Source organism: Mercurialis annua, linkage group LG4 (genome assembly GCF_937616625.2).
Source record: "Mercurialis annua linkage group LG4, ddMerAnnu1.2, whole genome shotgun sequence".
In the NCBI taxonomy this organism is placed as follows: Eukaryota; Viridiplantae; Streptophyta; class Magnoliopsida; order Malpighiales; family Euphorbiaceae; genus Mercurialis; species Mercurialis annua.
Window position 1 is genome coordinate 40,905,014 of NC_065573.1, and position 19,688 is coordinate 40,924,701.

Genomic DNA, 19,688 nt, shown 5'->3' on the forward strand with positions numbered 1-19,688 from the left:
AGAGAATGAATGGCACACCTAAAAAGAAAGAAAGATAAAACATGGGACCAAAACCAAAGCTTACAATAGTAGTGGGTACAGAAAATAAGAGCTCAGAATTTTTTTTAATAAGCATTTTGTAATGCAAGTAGTACAACTATAGGATTCCATGGAATCACACACTGCAAAAAATTTACCCACAAAACACAAATACCCAACTCATTGTCTCTCTCACATTACATTATCATCCATATCTCTCAATAGTACACCAAGAAAATTTAAAAAACTTTCTCTGCTAAAAATCTCATAAATTTCAACACATATTTATACCCACCAAAATGCCTGAGCAAGAAGATGATAGCAAGTCAAAGGACAGTACTGCAGTTTATGGTTTTGGTGGTGTTGGAGAAAATAATCTGATGGACATGGATCTTGATCTTGAAAATTCTTGGTCTTTAGATCAGATCTCTTTTCTTTCTAATAATAATCATCATAATAATAATTTTAATAACCCTTTATCACCTTTTCTTTTAACTTCTTCTGACCACCAGTTACCTTGTTCTCCTCTCTGGGCTTTCTCTGATGCTGACGATGATAATAACAATACCAATAAGTTTGCCACTTCTGCCGCCGCTACTTCCGCCGCCGCTGGTCTTCGTTTCTCCGATTACCCGTTATTAGTCGCATGTCAGTAGTTTTCTTGCTTCTTTATCTACTGTAGCTATGTTAGTTTGTATTTTAAATTTGCCTTTTTTTTTTTTAGCTTGAAGTTCGGTTCTTTCTTCTTTAGTGATTGATTCTGACTTTTGTTTTACTTGAAAAATGTGTTTTGAACTTTTGGGTATGTATTGATGATTCATGTGATGTTTTTCTGGTTATGATTGGTATTTTTGTGGTTTTGACTTTATTGGGGTTCGGTACGGTTTACTTCTTTTGGTTGGTTTATTCTGCTTGAATATGTACTTGTCTGTATTGATTTTGTGGAAATAGTGCTGTAAGCAAGTGTTCAACTTTGGAAAATCTTTGCCGTATTCAGTACCTATCTGACAAATTTTAGTAGTATTGTAAAATCTTTTTAATCCTGAAGATCTTGGAATAATCCCATTCTCACATGAGGCAGTGTATCAAGAAAGAAGAAACTAAAAGATAATTGTCTATCCCTCAAAAAAACAGAAGATAATTGTCTATTTGCTTAGCTTGGCATTTGTGGCCTGAATTTAGTCCACTCTCCCCGACGGTTGTTGTTCCAGCTCATCGTTGTATTAAGCTTTATTCCCATTAATAAGTTATGTTTCTATCATTTTAACTGCATAATTGCTGAGCTTTGTAGTCTGAAAGTCATAAGCCACATGTTCTTGCTTTTTGACCATCTTGTAAGTACATTAGCTATGTTCAAAATTTCTTGAGAATGCTTTTGAAACTCCAAAAATCTATATTTGTAATGTTTTTGACAGGGGAGGGAAAACCACGGGAAAGAGACCCCCCCCCCCCCAGTTTAGAGACTCTGGCTAAATCAGAGATTGGTTTAGCGATAAAAGAAACACGTGCCATATCCCTCCCCACAGCCACAACATGTTATATTTATAATGTATTCTTGTAAAAGATGTCCTTTTGTTGTTTCCCTTTTCAACATTTTTGTGTCCGTGCTTTATTGTACCCTAGCTTATAACCGGAAATGTTACCTAATGCAGGTAATCCCAATTCAGGTACTGAAGCCCCGGCAGTAAGTGATGAGAAAAAGAAGCTTCCTTCTCCACTTTTGGGATTGATGCCAATTGACAATCCAGATGGGTATTGTATAATTAAAGAGAGGATGACACAGGCTCTCAGGAAATTTAAAGACTCAACCGAACAGCATATTTTAGCTCAGATATGGGCCCCTGTGAAGAATGGGGGACGGTATGTGCTGACAACTTCGGGGCAACCCTTTGTAATTGATAGTCATAGCAATGGACTTCATCAATATAGGATGGTCTCTGCAATGTATGTGTTCTCAATGGACGGGGAGAGTGATGGTGAACTTGGGCTTCCTGGCCGTGTTTTCCAGCAAAAATTGCCAGAATGGACTCCCAACGTGCAGTATTACTCAAGCAGGGAGTATTCACGGCGTGATCATGCTCTCAGTTACAATGTACAGGGCACTGTGGCCTTGCCAGTCTTTGAACATTCAGGGCAGCACTGTGTTGGTGTTCTCGAACTGATAATGACTTCACAGAAGATTAACTATGCACCTGAGGTTGATAAAGTCTGCAAGGCACTTGAGGTTGGGTTTCGCTTCCCTTGTATGTTCATTAATTCTAAGTTATCATTGCAATCAAGTCAGATATGTTGCATGCCTGCATTAAGATTTCATTAAAAAAAATTTGCTTTTTTTTTTTGGATATATATGTGGTCTTTGGCAAAAACATTTATATTTAATCATATTGGGATTCCTCAATAACGTAATTTTAGTTGTTCTGCAGGCAGTAAACTTAAAAAGCTCAGAAATGTTGGATCATCCAACTGCACAGGTGAGCCCCAACCATATAATCTATGAAAGATCTTAAATATATTTTATAAACCAGAAAGATTCATCTTGTATGCTTCTTTCATTCTTCCTCCCTTGTTCTCACAGATGTGTGCTTGGCACTGCTTTTAAACCAGATTTGTAATGAAGGTCGTAAAAATGCATTGGCAGAAATATTGGAGATATTGACAGTAGTTTGTGAAACTCACAAATTAGCTTTGGCTCAGACTTGGATTCCATGCATGCATCGCAGTGTTCTAGCTTATGGTGGCGGATTTAAGAAGAGCTGTACGAGCTTCGATGGTAGTTGCAATGGCCAAGTTTGCATGTCCGCAACCGATCTCGCATCTTATGTTGTGGATCCTCATATGTGGGGTTTTCGGGACGCCTGTCTTGAGCATCACTTGCAAAGGGGCCAAGGTGTTGCCGGGAGGGCCTTTTTGTCCCACAGTGCATGCTTCTGCCAAGATATTACCCAATTCTGCAAGACTGATTACCCCTTGGTACACTATGCGCGCTTGTTTGGATTGACTGGTTGTTTTGCAATCTGCTTGCGGAGCAGTCATACTGGTGATGACGATTATGTTCTTGAATTTTTTTTGCCTACTACAATCTCAGATAGTTTTCAACAGAAGGCTTTGTTGGGCTCCATATTGGCAACAATGAAGCCGCATTTCCAGAGTCTTAAGGTGGCTTCTGGAATGGACCTTGATGAGGAGGAGGGATTCGTTGAGATTATTCGTACTTCCGCAAATGGCAGGGTGGATTTAAGCCTTGAATATGTTCGAATACCCCAGTCTCCAAAATCTCCACCTGATGCCAACGCATTGCCAATTGAAGATACCCAGATGCAATCAAGGAAAAACCCGTTAGTGGAGGACTTGGATGTTGTAGATAATGAATGTAATCCTGGTCATGCAGAGGGAAGCCACACTCTTAATCTTCTGGAGAACAAAGGGACCAAAAAGACGTCAGGGAAACGTGGGAAAACTGAGAAGACAATCAGTCTAGAGGTTCTCCAACAATATTTTGCTGGGAGTCTTAAAGATGCTGCGAAGAGCCTTGGTGGTATGCTTATACACTTACATATTCTTGCTTGCAATTTAAGTTTTATCATTTCAAATATGAATAATTCTTGTATGTTGAAGCTGGAATACTGTTTTCTGTGGCATATGAATTATATTTCTTAGAGAAGTGCTGGCCTTGTGCTTTTCAGTTTGCCCTACTACAATGAAGCGGATCTGTAGGCAACACGGGATTTCTCGCTGGCCATCTCGAAAGATCAACAAGGTTAATCGATCCCTTTCCAAGTTAAAGCGAGTGATTGAATCTGTCCAAGGTGCTGAAGGAGCATTTGATTTGACACCCCTTGCTACAAGTCCACTTCCTGTTGCTGTTGGTTCTATTTCTTGGCCTTCAAATCTAAATGGATGCACTCAACAAAACTCACCAAATTGTAAATCCCCTGAGCCTCATGTTGAAAAGATCGGGTCACCCATATGCAAAACGCCAGAGAGCGATGGAAGGACTGGGACTGTGGATCATCTAGGAAGTAGAATACTGAGTCGAGAAGAACTATTCCATCAAAACGGGTTTTCGCCAGAGTTAGGCCAAAGCTCTAAGAGAATAAAAGCAGGGAGTGGCTCTAGAGAAGAGAGTGTTGGGACTCCCACCTCTCATGGTTCATGCCAAGGCAGTCCAGCAAATGACAGCATGCCTGCAAAGGATGCATCGTTTTCTCCTGCACGCGAACAATGCAGTAAAGCCATTGGCTCTCCTGAATTGACATATCAAGCCAAAGGAGAAACAAATATGACATCTCCATACTTGATTCCAGATGCTCTTGTGGCTCGAGAGCCTTTTCGAGAAATGTTGATTAGGGATGCTGGGAGTTCAAAAGATTTGAGAAATCTCTGTCGTGCAGTAGCAGCAGACGTGTTTGTAGACGAGCGAGTTCCAGAATCGAGTTGGACAAATCATCCTTCTCAAGATTTACCTTCCCCACAAGTAATGGCTGCTCTCGAACACGCAACGGCCATTGTAGCAACCAGGCAAGAAATGAAGAGCGTAACCATAAAGGCAACTTACAGAGACGATATAATAAGGTTCCGTATCGCTTTGAGTTGCGGGATAGTGGAGTTGAAAGAGGAAGTGGCCAAGAGGCTGAAGTTGGAAGTAGGTACATTTGATATCAAATACTTAGATGATGATCATGAATGGGTTTTGATAGCTTGCGACGCAGACCTTCAGGAGTGTATTGATATCTCAAGATCATCAGGCAGCAACATAATCAGACTATCAGTTCATGATATGAGTACCATTCTGGGAAGCTCATGTGAGAGCACTGGTGAGTTATGATTAGTTTGTACATACATCAGGTTAGAGTTGGTAGGATTCAGGAAATTGAATGAATCTATAGATTTTGGTTCCAAAAAGTTGCTTGAATTGTAAGAAACTTTCCATGGAATTGTAGAAATCCCCACTTCTTTGTATTTGTGATAGTGACTGGTATAAATTCATCATCCCAGTCAATATATATATTTATGTATAAGCAGTTTTGTTGTAAGCTTTCATTTACAACTCAAAGCATCTGATTTTTGTGCTAAGTGCTAGCATTTAGAGGATACATAGTGCAAATTATTAAATTAAAAGCCGGTTTTTGGTTCAGTTCGGTTTTGAACTTAAAAATATATTTAAGTTAATGTTGTTGTAATTTGTAAACGTTTTGGTTTGGTTCGGTTTCAATCCAATCCAAAATCTCAAAGCAAAGAAAGATATTACCAAAACATAAACTTGATTATATAAGGCCAAAAAAAAAAACCATTGCTGGGCAAACATAGCACATTGTACTATTTATGTGTTACCCAAAATGGTGTTACAAAGAGTAAACAAGACAATAATAATAATAATAAGTAGAGAAAAATAAAGTATTTGAACTACTGTTTGATTGTATTAATTGAGAGGTTCAGGACCTGTTCTTTTCGAATTTGCATTGCCATTTACAACTATTTCTGATAGTCCCACTTCCACTTTCCCTTTTCTTGCTTCCATCTGCCTCTTTGTTGATTTGTAGAACACTGCATATAGGGCCAGTTGGGCCAGTGCAAACAGTGTACCCAGCCCATTTGGAATCTAAAACAATAACATCAAACAGTGAATTCTTTTCGGTAATAAAAATATAAAAATTGGCCAAAAAAATTTAAATCGAATTAATTGGTAAAATTTAGTTTAATTCAGTTCGGTTCTTAGTTTAACTGAAATAAAATTTTAAAGATAAAATTTAAATAATCATGATATATAAATTTTAGGTATCAAATCAAAACTAAATAATATATGTATCATACATTTTAATTATTTTAGCACATAAGAAAACAATGCTATATAAAAAAAATTAATATTACTTGAAACTATTTATATTATATATATGCAGTTCAGTTTCTTTTAATCAAAATCCAAACTAGATCCTAATTTTTATAAATTTAAAACAATTAAATCAATCAAACTATTTTAATTTGGTTTTTCAGTTTTATCGGTTCGGTGCACACCTAATTAAATGATTCATTAAAATCCTTTTAAACATAATTTTTGAAGAGAAGAAAGTTTTTTAGTTAGACCGTGTGTATATTATAATTACTTTTAAATAAAATAAAAACCCGATCTAGGTAAGAATTTTCCGAGAAGAAGTGAGAAAGAGGTAATTACAATGATGAAGGGGTCAAAACGGATGAAAGCATAACAACTCCAGGCAAGACCATTGGCAAAGGCAGCAAGAGATAGTGTAAACGGCATGTACTCCACACTTTTTGTTGTAAGCACCATTTTCTGTGTATATGCAAAACAAATTATTTTTTCTCAAAAATACCTATCTCAGATCCGGTTCATATGTTATTCATGAACCGAACCAATTCAATATTAGATAAATTTACACATAAATAATCTATGAACCGGGTTTAAATAAGAATTTATCTTATTATCCTATAAGGTAACAAAATATTTAATACCTGAATTGCAATTTATACAAACAAGTAATTAAACTATTAGACATATATGTACTAAATCATATATTCATTTCCAAATCAAGTCCAGGGCCATTCTCTCAAAGAAACAACAAAGGTTCATTTCACCCCTTCAATTTGTCATAATACAAAATAATATCCAAAATCTGCATTTCATGATAAACAAACCCACAATTTTTTAATCTTAACCCTAATTTGGGCCACTTTATCAATTTTAAGGTGTAAACTGACCAAAAAATTTAAAAGCTGTATATTTTTTTATCTTTTGTGATAAGTTGAAGGAGTGACATAACTCTTTGTTGCTCTAAAAAACACATAAAATGCATGTTACATAAATTAGCAAAGAAAAAAAATGAAAATTTTACAGCAACATAAAGAAGAAGACTTACAATGACTGATAATGGTGAGGCATACATGACGATGTTAAAGCAGATGCAGACAATTCCGACAATCATAGACCTTTTCTTGGTGGTGTGGGCTAGAGTTAGTACGAGAAGAGCAAGAACAGCAACAAAAACTACTTCAACTATAATTATTAGAACCACTTTCAATCTCTTTTTCTTGTCTGAATAAATGATAAATATAATTATATAGATAATCTCAATTGCTGTTCCTGTTCCATTTATGGTTATAACCAGCAAGCTTTTTGGGTGCACCATTGGTAATCCGTACAGTACCCACACCATGCAGTTCACCAGTGTGGCGAGATATGGAGTTGCTGAGTACTGTTCCACTGCCTTTTTCTTCCATATTTGCACAAAAGTTGGCCTGAGATCAACCATTACAAAAAAAAACAAGAATTATTGGATTTAATTTAGCTTATTCAAGAAAATTTATTAATTTTTATGAAAGATTTGTGACTTTTCTGCTTGAAAACTCAAAATTCAGTTGAAATGATTTAAATAAAATGTAGGTTTGTTTTTGTGTTCTTGAAACTCAAATTGTTCAGTTGTTATATAGGTTTCTTACACTGGCGATAAGAACAAGAAGAGTGAGATGATGTTCCCTGCAAATTAAAAAAAAAAACATATCAAAAAAATTAAGAATTATGAAGGTTAAGTATCGGAGTATTTATATTGAAGAAAATAAAAAAAATACCAAGAATGCCAACAACATTTCTAGCAGTGTCTGAAGAAACCATGGCTAGAAATATAAAAGTAGAAGAAAATATGTGCTTATGTTAAGAGATTTTGGTGAAGAAATATAGAGTGAAGGGTCAGATATATATATAAAGAGGAGGGTCCAATGAGACTATTCATTTATCATAGGTTAAAAATTATTCACCTAATGTTTAGGTGCTTTAACTTCTTATTAACTTAACTTTTTGGAATTATATATATTTTTCACTTATTATATAGTTTTAGTTGGTTTTTTAGTCTCTGGGTCATTAATCATCCGACTGGGAATTTTTCCATTTATTGGTATTTTGTAAATTAGTCTGACTGTATTTGGATAAGATTATATAGAGTTTCTTAATGTCAATGACTCGTTTAGTATACTAATTTTTGCTTATTTGAAGGTAAAAATAATAATTATATTTTAACCTTTGTAGTTAATTTTTTTAATTTTGGCATGTAAGTGTACTCCCGTGATCTCTAATGGTAGGGTTTGCTTGTATAGTTTGGACTCGTTCGAAATGAAATGCATGGATGAGTTAGACAATGACTCAGTTGAAAAAAAAAAGTAGAAATACTTGGCAACTATACACATTATGCAGTTGTCACTTGCTTCGCATGTATCATAGCCAACACAGTTCAATCAAAAATATTCCCACAAAAAGTGTAATAATATAGAGACTTTTTTCATCTTAAGAGTGTCAATGAAGAATATAATCATATTAGTCCAAGTGCAAAGAAGAGTATAATATAACCCCAAAGCGCACGTGAGTCAGTAAGGCGCTCTTCTGATTTAAGTGAGGTCGCGGGTTTGAACCGCACTCATGTATGTAGCCATTTAAAACTTGGGGTCAAAGCTTTCCCTCCCGCAAGAAATCTACCTGACTCGAATGGGAATTAATTTGAATGTGAATGGTTTAAAGGTGTCGTTTCATAGTTAGAACTCGTCCATGACACTTCATAAAATTACAAAAAAAGAGAATATAATATCATTCGGTTTAAGTAATATATGATTTTTTTAATAATTACAATATTTAGTGACGAAAAATTGGTTGACACCAATTTTTCTCGTTATCAGTCTATTTTTTTACAATGTGAGATTTAATCTTAAATTTTTGTTAATAAACTGAGAATTTGATGTCTTCTAAGAATTCATGTATTTCAATATTTTAGGCATATGTATCTTTTGACAGTCTTATTTTGAATCAGATAAGATCACCTGTTGAAATTATATATTTTTTTATTATTATTTCTTCTAGATTGCTTCATATTCAGAGTTTTGTATCAGGAATTATTATTAAGAAGTAAGGAGTTTTTTTGCCACTTCATATCAACCGTGATAGCTATTTAACTCAATATATATCAATTAATGGAAATTCAAAATAGTAGGTAGTTTTAAAATATTGAAAGACAATTGAAAAAGAAAAATGAATGGAAAAGGAGAGATAGGAGTTTGGCACTACATTCAAGATTTTCAAAACCCTAGCTAAATTGGCCCTCTTTAAGTTACAGAAAATGACTGCTTTCTGTTTAAATGGTTTCTCAGAAAATGACGAATTGAGAATTGAATTGGAGTTTGTCCAAATGCATATAAGTTTTAATCTTTGTCAGGTTTGTTGTATGGCTGCACCAATTCTGATTTGTGGTTAGGTCAGAAGTTTAAGTGAAAAGCCAAGAAAATACACATGTTTTCAGTTAATATAGTACATGGAGCATTGACCTTCTTATATATTGTTTTTTAAATTTTTATTTCATCATAAACTTAAAAATTCAATACATGAAGTAACAAAGGCTTTATTCCTCGATAATATTAAGTGAGCCATTTCAAAATTAAATAAAACCTGTTGAAACACTTCATTAAATATGACTTTTTTAGCTACAAAAAATGTCATCTAATTATAATTATAATTTAATTACTTTTTAAAACTTGATTTTCTAAAATTGAAAAACTATAATAAGAATATCTACTCATATACTACTCTAACAATGGAGGAATTTAACATGTATAAGAATGCGATAATTTTCATCAAAATTTAAATTATAATAATTTATGAGCAACAACTCTTCCATAGTTGCTCATAGTCTTAGAATCACTGCCATATTATTATTAAATGCCACCAAAATATCAAACCATAATTAAAATTTTGTTTATTTATTTATTCATAAAATATCGAACTACGTCAATCAATATAATTTTTTTTAATATATAATTTGTTTAAAGAATAGTATAATTTTTATGTATTCAAATGATTAAAATGTATGAAATATAATAATTTGATTTAAATTTGATTTCTAAAATTTAAATCAATCAATGTTTTATTTTTAACCTTTAATTTTATAAAAAAAATATATGTGTGTTTTCACTTAAACCGAATTGCAAAATTTACTCTTTAGTTTGACCAAGTTTTTATTTTCTTTTAAAATCAAATAATTTTTATACTGAACTGAACCAATCAAACTGAACTTTATTCTTTAATTTGGTTTGATTTCTATTTATTTACAAACATAACAATTTTAATATTAAACTACTGAACCAAATCGAACTGACTGATAAACAGCCCTATACCTACAATACTTAAGCGGGGTCATTCATTAATTTTATAATAATTAATTAGCAACTTCATGAAATAAATACAAGTCAATAATATGATACCAAAATGTTCACCTTATAATGGTACATCAAGCTACAAATTAAGAGGTACTCTTTTTTTTATTATTCTTTTTTGGGTATGAAGAAAAGGATTGCTTTTGCTGCTTTTGCACTCTATTAACTCTTAAGCATCCTCAGTTAGATATAGTAATATAAAAAAGTTGATTGTCTAATTTTCATAAAAACAGAAAGAAATTTTCAATTTTTGCACATAAAATTTGCAATATGATCTCTAAGGTAGTTTAGTAGGAAATATGATATGGTAAATGTGCAGGTAAATCATGGCCAAATTGTGAAATTGGCATGCATTAAGTGTTGGATATCAAATTATCTGGTCATTCCTTAAGGAGAATTTGTTACAGATTTTAATGTGCATAGCCTTTGAAAAACTAAAAAATAAAAGGTCAAAACATTTTATATGTAAAAAAAGTAATTTCTAGGAGAGTTTTGCTTTCTCTAAATATAAATATTGTGAGTTTTGATATTTCATAACTGACTTTTTTTTTATAATTGGTTAGGGGGGAGTGCTTGTGGGAGGAATCGAACCCACAATCTAGCAGTTTGCTGCCTAGCGCTTATACCATTTGAACTATAACTCATTGGTTCTCATAACTGATAATAATAATACATGTTCCTTTTATTTCCAATTAATATGCATTATTTAATTAATATTATATATATCTTTATTATCTATATTAACGTATTTTATATAAATTAATTGATTTATTTTAATTTTTATATTTATTTAAACTGTCTATCAATATAAGGCGGAGTAAATACTTATGTGGTAAATAATTTAGGAAAAATGTATAATTTTAATACACAAATGGACCTTGATGATTTTTTATATCTTAGAGTGGTAGATAAAAAAAGACAAAATTGACTCCTTTTTAACAAAATTCCATGTTGTCATAATCGCCATTGATGTGGACGATATATGTCGTACACGTAGAATTTTATTCAATTTAGATATGAATTATTTATTTTTATTTATAACGTTTAAAAATTTGTTAGAGGGTTCATTTTGTCACTGTATATATTAGCCAATAGTTTATTACTAGTTTATAATGTTTATTGTTGTGCGAGGAGAATTCTATAATTAAAATTTAAAATTTAACATGAATATTTAAGATGTAATTAGACTAACTTAATGAAACGAAATGATTATTGCTTGAGAGAGGAAATAAACAAATACTGAACCACTAGTTTCCATATTATTTTTTATGAATACCAATAGTTTCTATATGTAGTTACAATAATTTACGATAATTAACCATGGTCCCTATGTCTTATTAAAAATAAAGATTTAAAGAGGTGAATATGTGCAAAATCATAAAGAAAAAAAGGACAAACGATGGACAGAAAAGCAAACTAAAATACAAGAGCAACTAAAAGAATAAATATAAAAACATTAATTCCGTGATCTTCAAAAATAGAAAAATCCAAAGGAGTGAGGTGATGCTTAAGAATTGCATGAGCATGCATATTTTGTTATTTATTCAGATGGACAATTTCAATTTGTTCTCCTTCAAATTAGTTTTCGAATTTCAAGAAATACGGCAATTCCCCATTTTGTAAATTTATCAAAGGTTGTTTAGTATCGGATTAAATCAGAATACTAATAGTAGATGATCTTTAAATTCGAATGTGTTCAAAAGAAGAAGAATTGAAACCTTAAAATGAGATGTTAATAGTCCTTATTTGCAACAAGAGTAATTTTCTTATTAATTTATAGGTTGATTATGTCATGTTCACTATTGCACTCAAATTCACAAATTTTCTTTCATTTTATTTTGGTGATAGGTAACATTCTTAGGATATTTTCGTACCATGTGAACCAGATTCCAAAAGGACTAGTTAAGATTTTCCCTTTCGATATAAACTCTCTACTAAGTCCATAAAAAAATAGAAATTCTTGTATCAACATAATATATTTTTTTAGATTAGATGGTATCGAAAAGCTAAATCTTTTCGATTTTTAAAAATCCGTCTTTCTGCCAATCAAGTCAATATTGTTCTTCCTCTATGCAAAATTATATTATTCCTCGGCTGATGCCTTAATATGAGAATCCAAATCATTTAAAAGTTGTAAATCTATTCCAATTTGACCAATTCGCCAATGCCTTACATATTTACTGTCATATAAGCCTTTCCAAATTGACAATAAATATGTAAGTTTAATTTATCTGAACCATATGACATGTTAATCCGCAATTTTTTTTGCTCGAATTTAAAATAATATAACGTATTCAAGTGCCACATAAATACAATTAAATCAATTTTGTACGGCTAAATGGAATAGTAAATCATTCATTCAACTTGAAAGGATCCTGATACATACGTCAGTCGTGCTATTCCCCTCAGTTTTCTTTGCCAAGATACATAGTAAATTTTAATCAATCACATTTATAAAACATAGGCTTCTTCTATATTATAATGTACGATTATGCCCTTTATTCCTTCAATAATCAATTTAAAACCCTAATTATGCGAAGGGCCTGCATAAATCAATAGGGCAACTAGTTAACAATCTAGGAGCTCTATCTTTTTACCAAATATAAGTATGCAAGACTCATTAGTTCTCCGGCATTTAAACCATTCGTGGCATTGCATCTTTCTAGCACATCAAATCAGTCCCTTATGAATCAAATTCTGATTTAATGGTTCCTATTTTTTCTCTTCATGAAAGTGACAATTGATTAAGATAGACCGATGATGAAAGACTAAGGGTAACTAAATCGAGTCAATTCACGAGATATTCAAAATCAAATTGATTAATATCGAGTCAAATTAGAGTTCGACATATTCAAATTAATTATTGAATCGAATTCTAGCATTAAAATATTTGACTCGATGAACTAGCGAGTTTTATTTAATTTACTTTTTATCCTTTCTAGCTAATTGTATAAATTTATAATAATTTCTTTACTTTTAGGTAAAAGTATTTTATATATCCATATTTTTGATAAAACTGACAAATATATCTTTAAATATAATTTGTCAAAATTATAATTTATGATAAATTTGTTGAATCCTCATTTAAAAACTATATTTGAGATTTATTTTTACAGTAATTATTTTGATTTTACTATGATTATTTTATACAATTGATTTTTTATTTCAATATAGGATGATTTATGTGAGTTTAGAATGAAAATTATATATGTTTATGAAAATAAATTTAAATTGAAAGATAAATTTATTTGTCACAAATTACAAAATTGACGAATCAAATCGTCATATATTATTCTTCAGGATAAACGTGTCATTTTTGTTGAATGTGTGGATATTTAAAATTATTTTACTTTTTCTTTATAGACATTTTTTAGAGCATAATAGTAATAAGAGATTGGAGAGTTCATTTTTATCTAAAATTTAAAGTTTAAATGTTTATACAAAAAATTGAGTCAAATCGAGTTTGAATTTTAATTATCCTACAAATTCCAACTAAATCTCTTAAAATACAACTCGATCAAATTCGAGTTGAGTCGAGTGACAACTTAGCAGTATTTCAATTCGACTGGGCTCAGTTACACTCAATAATGTAATCATGTTTCTTTCAAAGACAATAATGGCAAATAGATGAAGAATAATGGCAGTGTCAAGTCAAGTCACCAACATTCTTCATATCTTCTTCTTGTTCTGTCTTAATTTTGTTTGCTTGATTTGGAAAGGCTTATATGTACAGAGTCTTGACCTGTTTTCACTAAATGAGGGTTAGGAGCACATTGTAATAATTTGTGCTCCTTCTATTCTCCATTATGCATGAGAATATTCGCCTGCTAATTTGTGACCACACCTGATAATTTGGTTTGGTAGAGAAAATTAAGAATAAGAACAGAATGCTGGTGGAAACAGTCTGTCTAATTGGAGTTACATATATGCAAGAGACAAGAATAAATAAAGAGATTGGTGGTTTCGGAAATTAAAGTCCACGGATAATTAGGAGTGACCAAAGGGTCGGTTCTCATTGATTTAACCAAAATTAAATTTTAATCAAACCAAACTAACTAACTATCCACTTTCGTCGAAATCAATTTAGCCGAATTAACTAAAATATAAAATAACCGAACTGACTGCATTAGTTGGCTGATTCAGTTTATAGAAATAAAAATATAAAATAACCGAACTGACTGCATTAGTTGGCTGATTCAGTTCAAAGAAATAAAAATATAAAAATGATAATTGAATAAATAATATAATTTCAAATATTTAATTAATTCGGTTAGTCAAAATTTTAGTTGACTAGAATGAATTAACTAAAAAAATTAATTAGTCAAAATTGGTCGATTAAAATTTAAACCAGTTAGTTTGGTTTAACCAACCGAATGATCATCCCTACGGGTGATAACTATCAACTTATTGAATTTATACTAAAATTAAATATTTTCTCCTGTATTATGAAAAATCACTTTTCTTTCTATTGCCTAAATATTAAAAGAGAATTTTGACCTACTTCATTAAGTTAATTATCATAAAGTCTACAAGCTTAATTATGGGTAGAATCGAATATGGTTCACTCAAGATTAAGATTTTCAAGGACCTAACTTTGGAATTGTTGACGACATCCATATCTTTTATTAAGAGTTGAAATTAGTTGGTTTAACAGAGTCGCGTCAACTCGCAGACTATTAGAAAGCTGCTCGAAAATAATTTCAAATCAACTCGATTAATATCAAGTTGAGTTCGAGTACGAGCTACTCGAGTTAGTTATTAAGCCGAGCTCAAATTTTAAAATACTCGACTCGACAAACTTGTAAGCCTATTTGACCTTAGTTAATTTATTTGTTTATCCTTCATAATTATAGTATATATTTACAATAATATTTTTTACTTTTATATTAAAATTTATATTTTAGTATTTATATAGATATTCTATTGGATCAGTTCTCTAATATTCTAACAAGTTCAAGCTGGAGCTCCTAAAATAAACTCCACGTCGATTTTTGAACTTTAAATTTTAGAATCGAGTTGAAGTCGGCAGTGTTTCAACAGGACTAGATTAAACCCCTGAGTTGGATGAATGATGATGAACCATTAAACTATACTGTAGTTTTTAGCAGGACAGCTATAATGTAATGGGCCTATGGAAAATTATTACAAGCCACAGTGCAACTAATCAGAACATGTAAAATCATATTCATGAATGAAACATTAGAGACAACAACTTGAAAAAATGAACAATATTATTCTTTCCGGATAACAACACAATCAGTTAAAACAATTAAATGCAGCAAACAAAACAGATTTTCAAGCTCAAGAAATAGGAAAAAGAAAACCCACAAGATTACAACAATAGTGACACTATACATGATCTTCTATATGTTACAGAATGTGCACGTGTGGATAAAAATGGATGGTTAAATATTTTCAAATTCTAAAACCAAGGCCAGGCCACCTCTTCGTCGACTCTTTCTTCGTCCTCTTCGAGTTGTTATCGATAAGATTTTCCAGTGATTTTGCCTTTTTGCTACGAGATTTGCCTGCTTCTTTGAGAAGCTCACCAAGCCTCTTCTTTTCGTCTTCAAAATCAGGATTTGCAATCCCGAGCTTCTCCTCTCTTAATTTAAGAACATACTCCAGTATCTCAATTGCATCATCAACCCTGCAGTGAAGGCAACAGAGTTCAACATCAAAACAAAGCCATGTAATATCTAGCTAAAACAAATCTCAGATAGCTAAAACTTTCAACAAACACGAGCAACAGACAGAGTAGTGACGGAACCAAGTAGCTATACAAATCTTAATGAAATGCAAATTTACTATTTTAAGATTTATCCACAATGCTGGCTTCAAGCTACCAGAAAGTGGATAGTATGCAATTTAAAGATTAAACTCCAAGTAAAAATTTCTTAAATTATCAAAACACCGAGAATATAGCTGAAAAGGTGTAAATTTTGCAGCAATCTTGCACAAGGATAACAAACCGACCTCATTTGAGAACATTGAGCATAGAGCAACAATTGAAGTAAAAACATAAATTCAATAGAGCAGAGAATAAAGTAATAGTCCAAACAGCATAAGCATTCATCTCCACAATAAAGCATATTGTCAAGGTAGAAGTTGCATTTACCTCCCCATGGCATCATAGGTTGCAGCAAGATTGCTATAAACTCCAAGGGTATCTTGATTACAAGGGCCACACTCCTGCTCCAGAATTGTTCTTGCTTCTTCAAACAACTCGGCAGCCTCATCTATCTTGAAGAGCTGTACACAAGCCAAGCCCATCTGGTTCAGCAAAACACCAAAGAAGGCTGATTTCCTCTCCCCGCTGCTTCTAAGTTTAGTTACAGCACTCTCGAAAGAGTTTCTTGCTTCTTCATATCTACCAACCATGTAAAACATCACTCCCATTCGTGCTTCTATTCCTGCAATGGTGCTTTGCTGTCCTGGTTTGTCCTCCAGTAATTTCATTGCCCTCTGCAAGAGCTTTAAAGCTTCCTCTGGCTCATCGACAGATTCATAAATGGCTGAAATCTCAGTCAACCCACCGGCAATTTCTTCTGCTGTGGTTCCAGGCACGGGTTTAGCATATATTCTGAGAGCATTTTCACAATAAGACTTTGATTCTCTGAGCTTTCCAGTCCTATTATATAGGTCAGCAAGCCGAACAAACACAGAGGCAACAGAAGGGTGGTTGTCACCCTTTGATGACTTAAAGACGGTGAGCGCCTTTTGGTAAGAAAAGACAGCCTCATCAAAACGGCATAGAGACATGTATATATTTCCAATGCTGATGTCGATAGAAGCAACCTCATTGTCCTGTCCATTTGCAATCATGGCCATGCTGGCAAGAACAAGGTGCTCAAGTGATGATTCATAGTCTCCTTTTGCCTCGCATATGAGGGCCATAAGTCTGCGATCAGCTGCCTCTTCAATAGATGCCGGTTCACTATGCGCTCGATGAATTTCAAGAGTCTTCTTGGACAACTCTTCTGCTTTATCAAAGTTCATGGCTTGAACATGAGCCTCAGCTAAATACCTGGAATTTTCCAAACAAATTCACCAAATTCAGTGCAAACACCAACAAATTTACCAAGTTCAGATTAATCTATATAGAATCTGATTTTCACACAACTGTTTCAATTCTCTAACAAAACGACCAATCTCCATATGCCAAGCAGTAAGCACAAAAAGCCAAGAAAAAAAAAGGAAAAATCTAAAAATGGCAACTTTATCCTTAAATTAGCCTAAAAACAGCAATCTTTATACTAAAACTTACCAAAAATAACTCAGATCAAAACAAAATATACACAAATAGTTAAAATGCCAAATCCCCAAATCACAAAACAAAAATCTAAAACGAAAAAAACACATTAATTAACCTGCAAGTTTCTCCAACTCTAGGATCAGTCTCACCCAAAGCCTCAATCTGAATCTTAAGCCCATCCTCATAGCACCCAATAGATTTATCAACTTGACCAAGCATTGAATAAGTATCACCCAACTGCATGTGCCCAGAAAAAGCAGCCAGTGCATGATCCATACCTCTACTCAAATCAGGCACAGTAATGGCCCGTTCAAGAACAGGAACCGCCTCATCAAACCGCCCCAAACTGCAATAAATAGCAGCTAAAACATGTAAACTCATCACAAGATCCAAACTCGGCTCTCCTTCAACAGCGCATCTTTCAAAAGATTTCGATGCTCTAATTGCATAATCTAACGCTTTACTTGGCCCTTCACCGGAGGCTATAGTGTCCCGTGCTAGTTTCAGTAGAAACGGGCCGAGATCCGGGTTGTCGAGAGATGCGTCCGCTTGGAGAAGTGGGTTTGGTGAGTCGGGTTGGGGTTTTTTAGCTGAGCGGGTGGGCGATGGTTTAGATCGGGGCGATGGAGACGGTGGTTTCTTATTGTTGGGTGTTGGTGTTCTTGTTATGGAGGATTCGGGTCGGGTTTGGGGTGGGGTTTGGGTTTGAGTTAGTGAGTGGATCTCGGGAACAGAGACTCGTAGTGGCGGCGCATCTGGTGGCGTTTTCACCGAGACAAGACCCGGCATTGTTGTTCTTGCTTTGGGATCGGAGATTGCAGACAAAGAGAGTGAGTTAACTCGGAGATTGAAGTGGTTACTAAAAAAGGAAGTGACAAGAATGCAGTTAAGAGAAGATAGAGATCTAAAATCCTGAACTTGAAGATGAGAATCTTTTTGTTGGTGTTACCTGCGGCTAACGGGTACGAAGTGGTAATTTTGAGGAGTAGTTTTCTTTACTGATAATGTGTTTAAGTGATGTTTAAGGTGGCTAATTAAGGATGTTTAGTATTTACTGTGACTACTGTTTGTTTCAGATGGACTTTAATATGGCCTTTGTTTTGTCACTGTCGTGTGAGATCTTGATTTTTGAGATTGGGATCGAGGTTAAAACTTAGGGTAGGTGTATAAATGGGATATTTTCAAAATCAGTACATATTTAAATATTTTTTATTTATTTAATAAAAAAAACTAATTCTTATTTTAAATTCAAAATAATTTATAATTTATAGAAAGGAATTTCATTAATGGTCGCTGAACTTCTTTTTTAATAAACGTGGAGAGAGAAGTGCTGTGGGAGGAATCGAACTCATAACCTAATAAATTGTTGCCCATCGCTTTAATTATTTGATCTATAGCTCATTGGTTTGTTGAACTTTTTTAAATCTTCTATTTTGATGTTTAAATTTTTATTTGTTTTCTATATTAACATTTTAAAATGTATTAAATAATTGCTTTTAGCTAATTTTCGGTGAATCAAACTCGCAATCTAATAAATTGTTGCCTAGCGCTTTAATTATTTGATCTATAGCTCATTGGTTTGCTGAACTTTTTAAATCTTCTATTTTGATATTTAAATTTTTATTTGTTTTCTATATTAACATTTTAAAATGTATCAAATAATTGCTTTTAGCTAATTTTCGGTCATCGGTGTTCTAAAACAAAAATACTCTTCTTTGATTTAGATTTTTACATCATATAAATAAAAAGACGATTGTTTATGCTGTTTGAATTATAGTTACAGTCAGTCCTCTAATAATTAATATACATGGTAGACTAAAAATTTATTAATTATTAAAATTATTAATTTATAGAATATTTTATGAGACATAATATTACAAACTGATTTCCTAAAATTTTATTAATTATTAAAATTATTAATTTATTAAATATTAAAGGGTCTACTGTATATAAGTTACCCTAATTTTATTAATAGTCTCGGAAAATAATTTAAAACAGTCGTAAAAGTGAGTAAGGAATTTTTCATGCAGTAGTGTGTGGCCGCTGTCCACGTGTTGAAATCATATTGCTTTTGCGTTGTAAAATGAAAAAAGGCTGTTTTGTTTGATTGTTTTGCACTTTGCTAAATTTGTTAATTCAAAGTTAAATGATTCAATTTTAGCTATTCTAATTTATTAAAAAACATTTTTTATATCTTAAATAAACTAAAGAC

General features: G+C 32.7%; 3 protein-coding genes across 3 annotated transcripts; 1 reads left to right on the forward strand and 2 right to left on the reverse strand.

Annotated features, from left to right (window-relative positions):
• The first annotated feature begins 115 nt into the window (after positions 1 to 115).
• Positions 116 to 5,051, forward strand: LOC126676927 (protein NLP7-like). Its single transcript, XM_050371267.2, has 5 exons — positions 116 to 666; positions 1,671 to 2,242; positions 2,442 to 2,489; positions 2,623 to 3,553; positions 3,702 to 5,051. The coding sequence occupies exons 1-5, from the start codon at positions 318 to 320 to the stop codon at positions 4,841 to 4,843; spliced, it is 3,042 nt and encodes a 1,013-aa protein (XP_050227224.1). The 5' UTR covers positions 116 to 317; the 3' UTR covers positions 4,844 to 5,051.
• Positions 5,052 to 5,262: 211 nt separating this feature from the next.
• Positions 5,263 to 7,709, reverse strand: LOC126676928 (bidirectional sugar transporter SWEET4). The gene is made up of 5 exons (XM_050371268.2): positions 7,600 to 7,709; positions 7,471 to 7,507; positions 6,891 to 7,269; positions 6,188 to 6,307; positions 5,263 to 5,617 (listed from the first exon to the last, which is right to left on the reverse strand). Exons 1-5 carry the CDS (start codon positions 7,640 to 7,642, stop codon positions 5,438 to 5,440), a joined length of 759 nt encoding a protein of 252 aa, XP_050227225.1. The 5' UTR covers positions 7,643 to 7,709; the 3' UTR covers positions 5,263 to 5,437.
• A 7,725-nt stretch (positions 7,710 to 15,434) lies between these two features.
• Positions 15,435 to 18,582, reverse strand: LOC126677382 (protein KINESIN LIGHT CHAIN-RELATED 1). The gene is made up of 3 exons (XM_050371958.2): positions 17,592 to 18,582; positions 16,340 to 17,248; positions 15,435 to 15,871 (listed from the first exon to the last, which is right to left on the reverse strand). Exons 1-3 carry the CDS (start codon positions 18,263 to 18,265, stop codon positions 15,637 to 15,639), a joined length of 1,818 nt encoding a protein of 605 aa, XP_050227915.1. The 5' UTR covers positions 18,266 to 18,582; the 3' UTR covers positions 15,435 to 15,636.
• Positions 18,583 to 19,688: the final 1,106 nt, after the last annotated feature.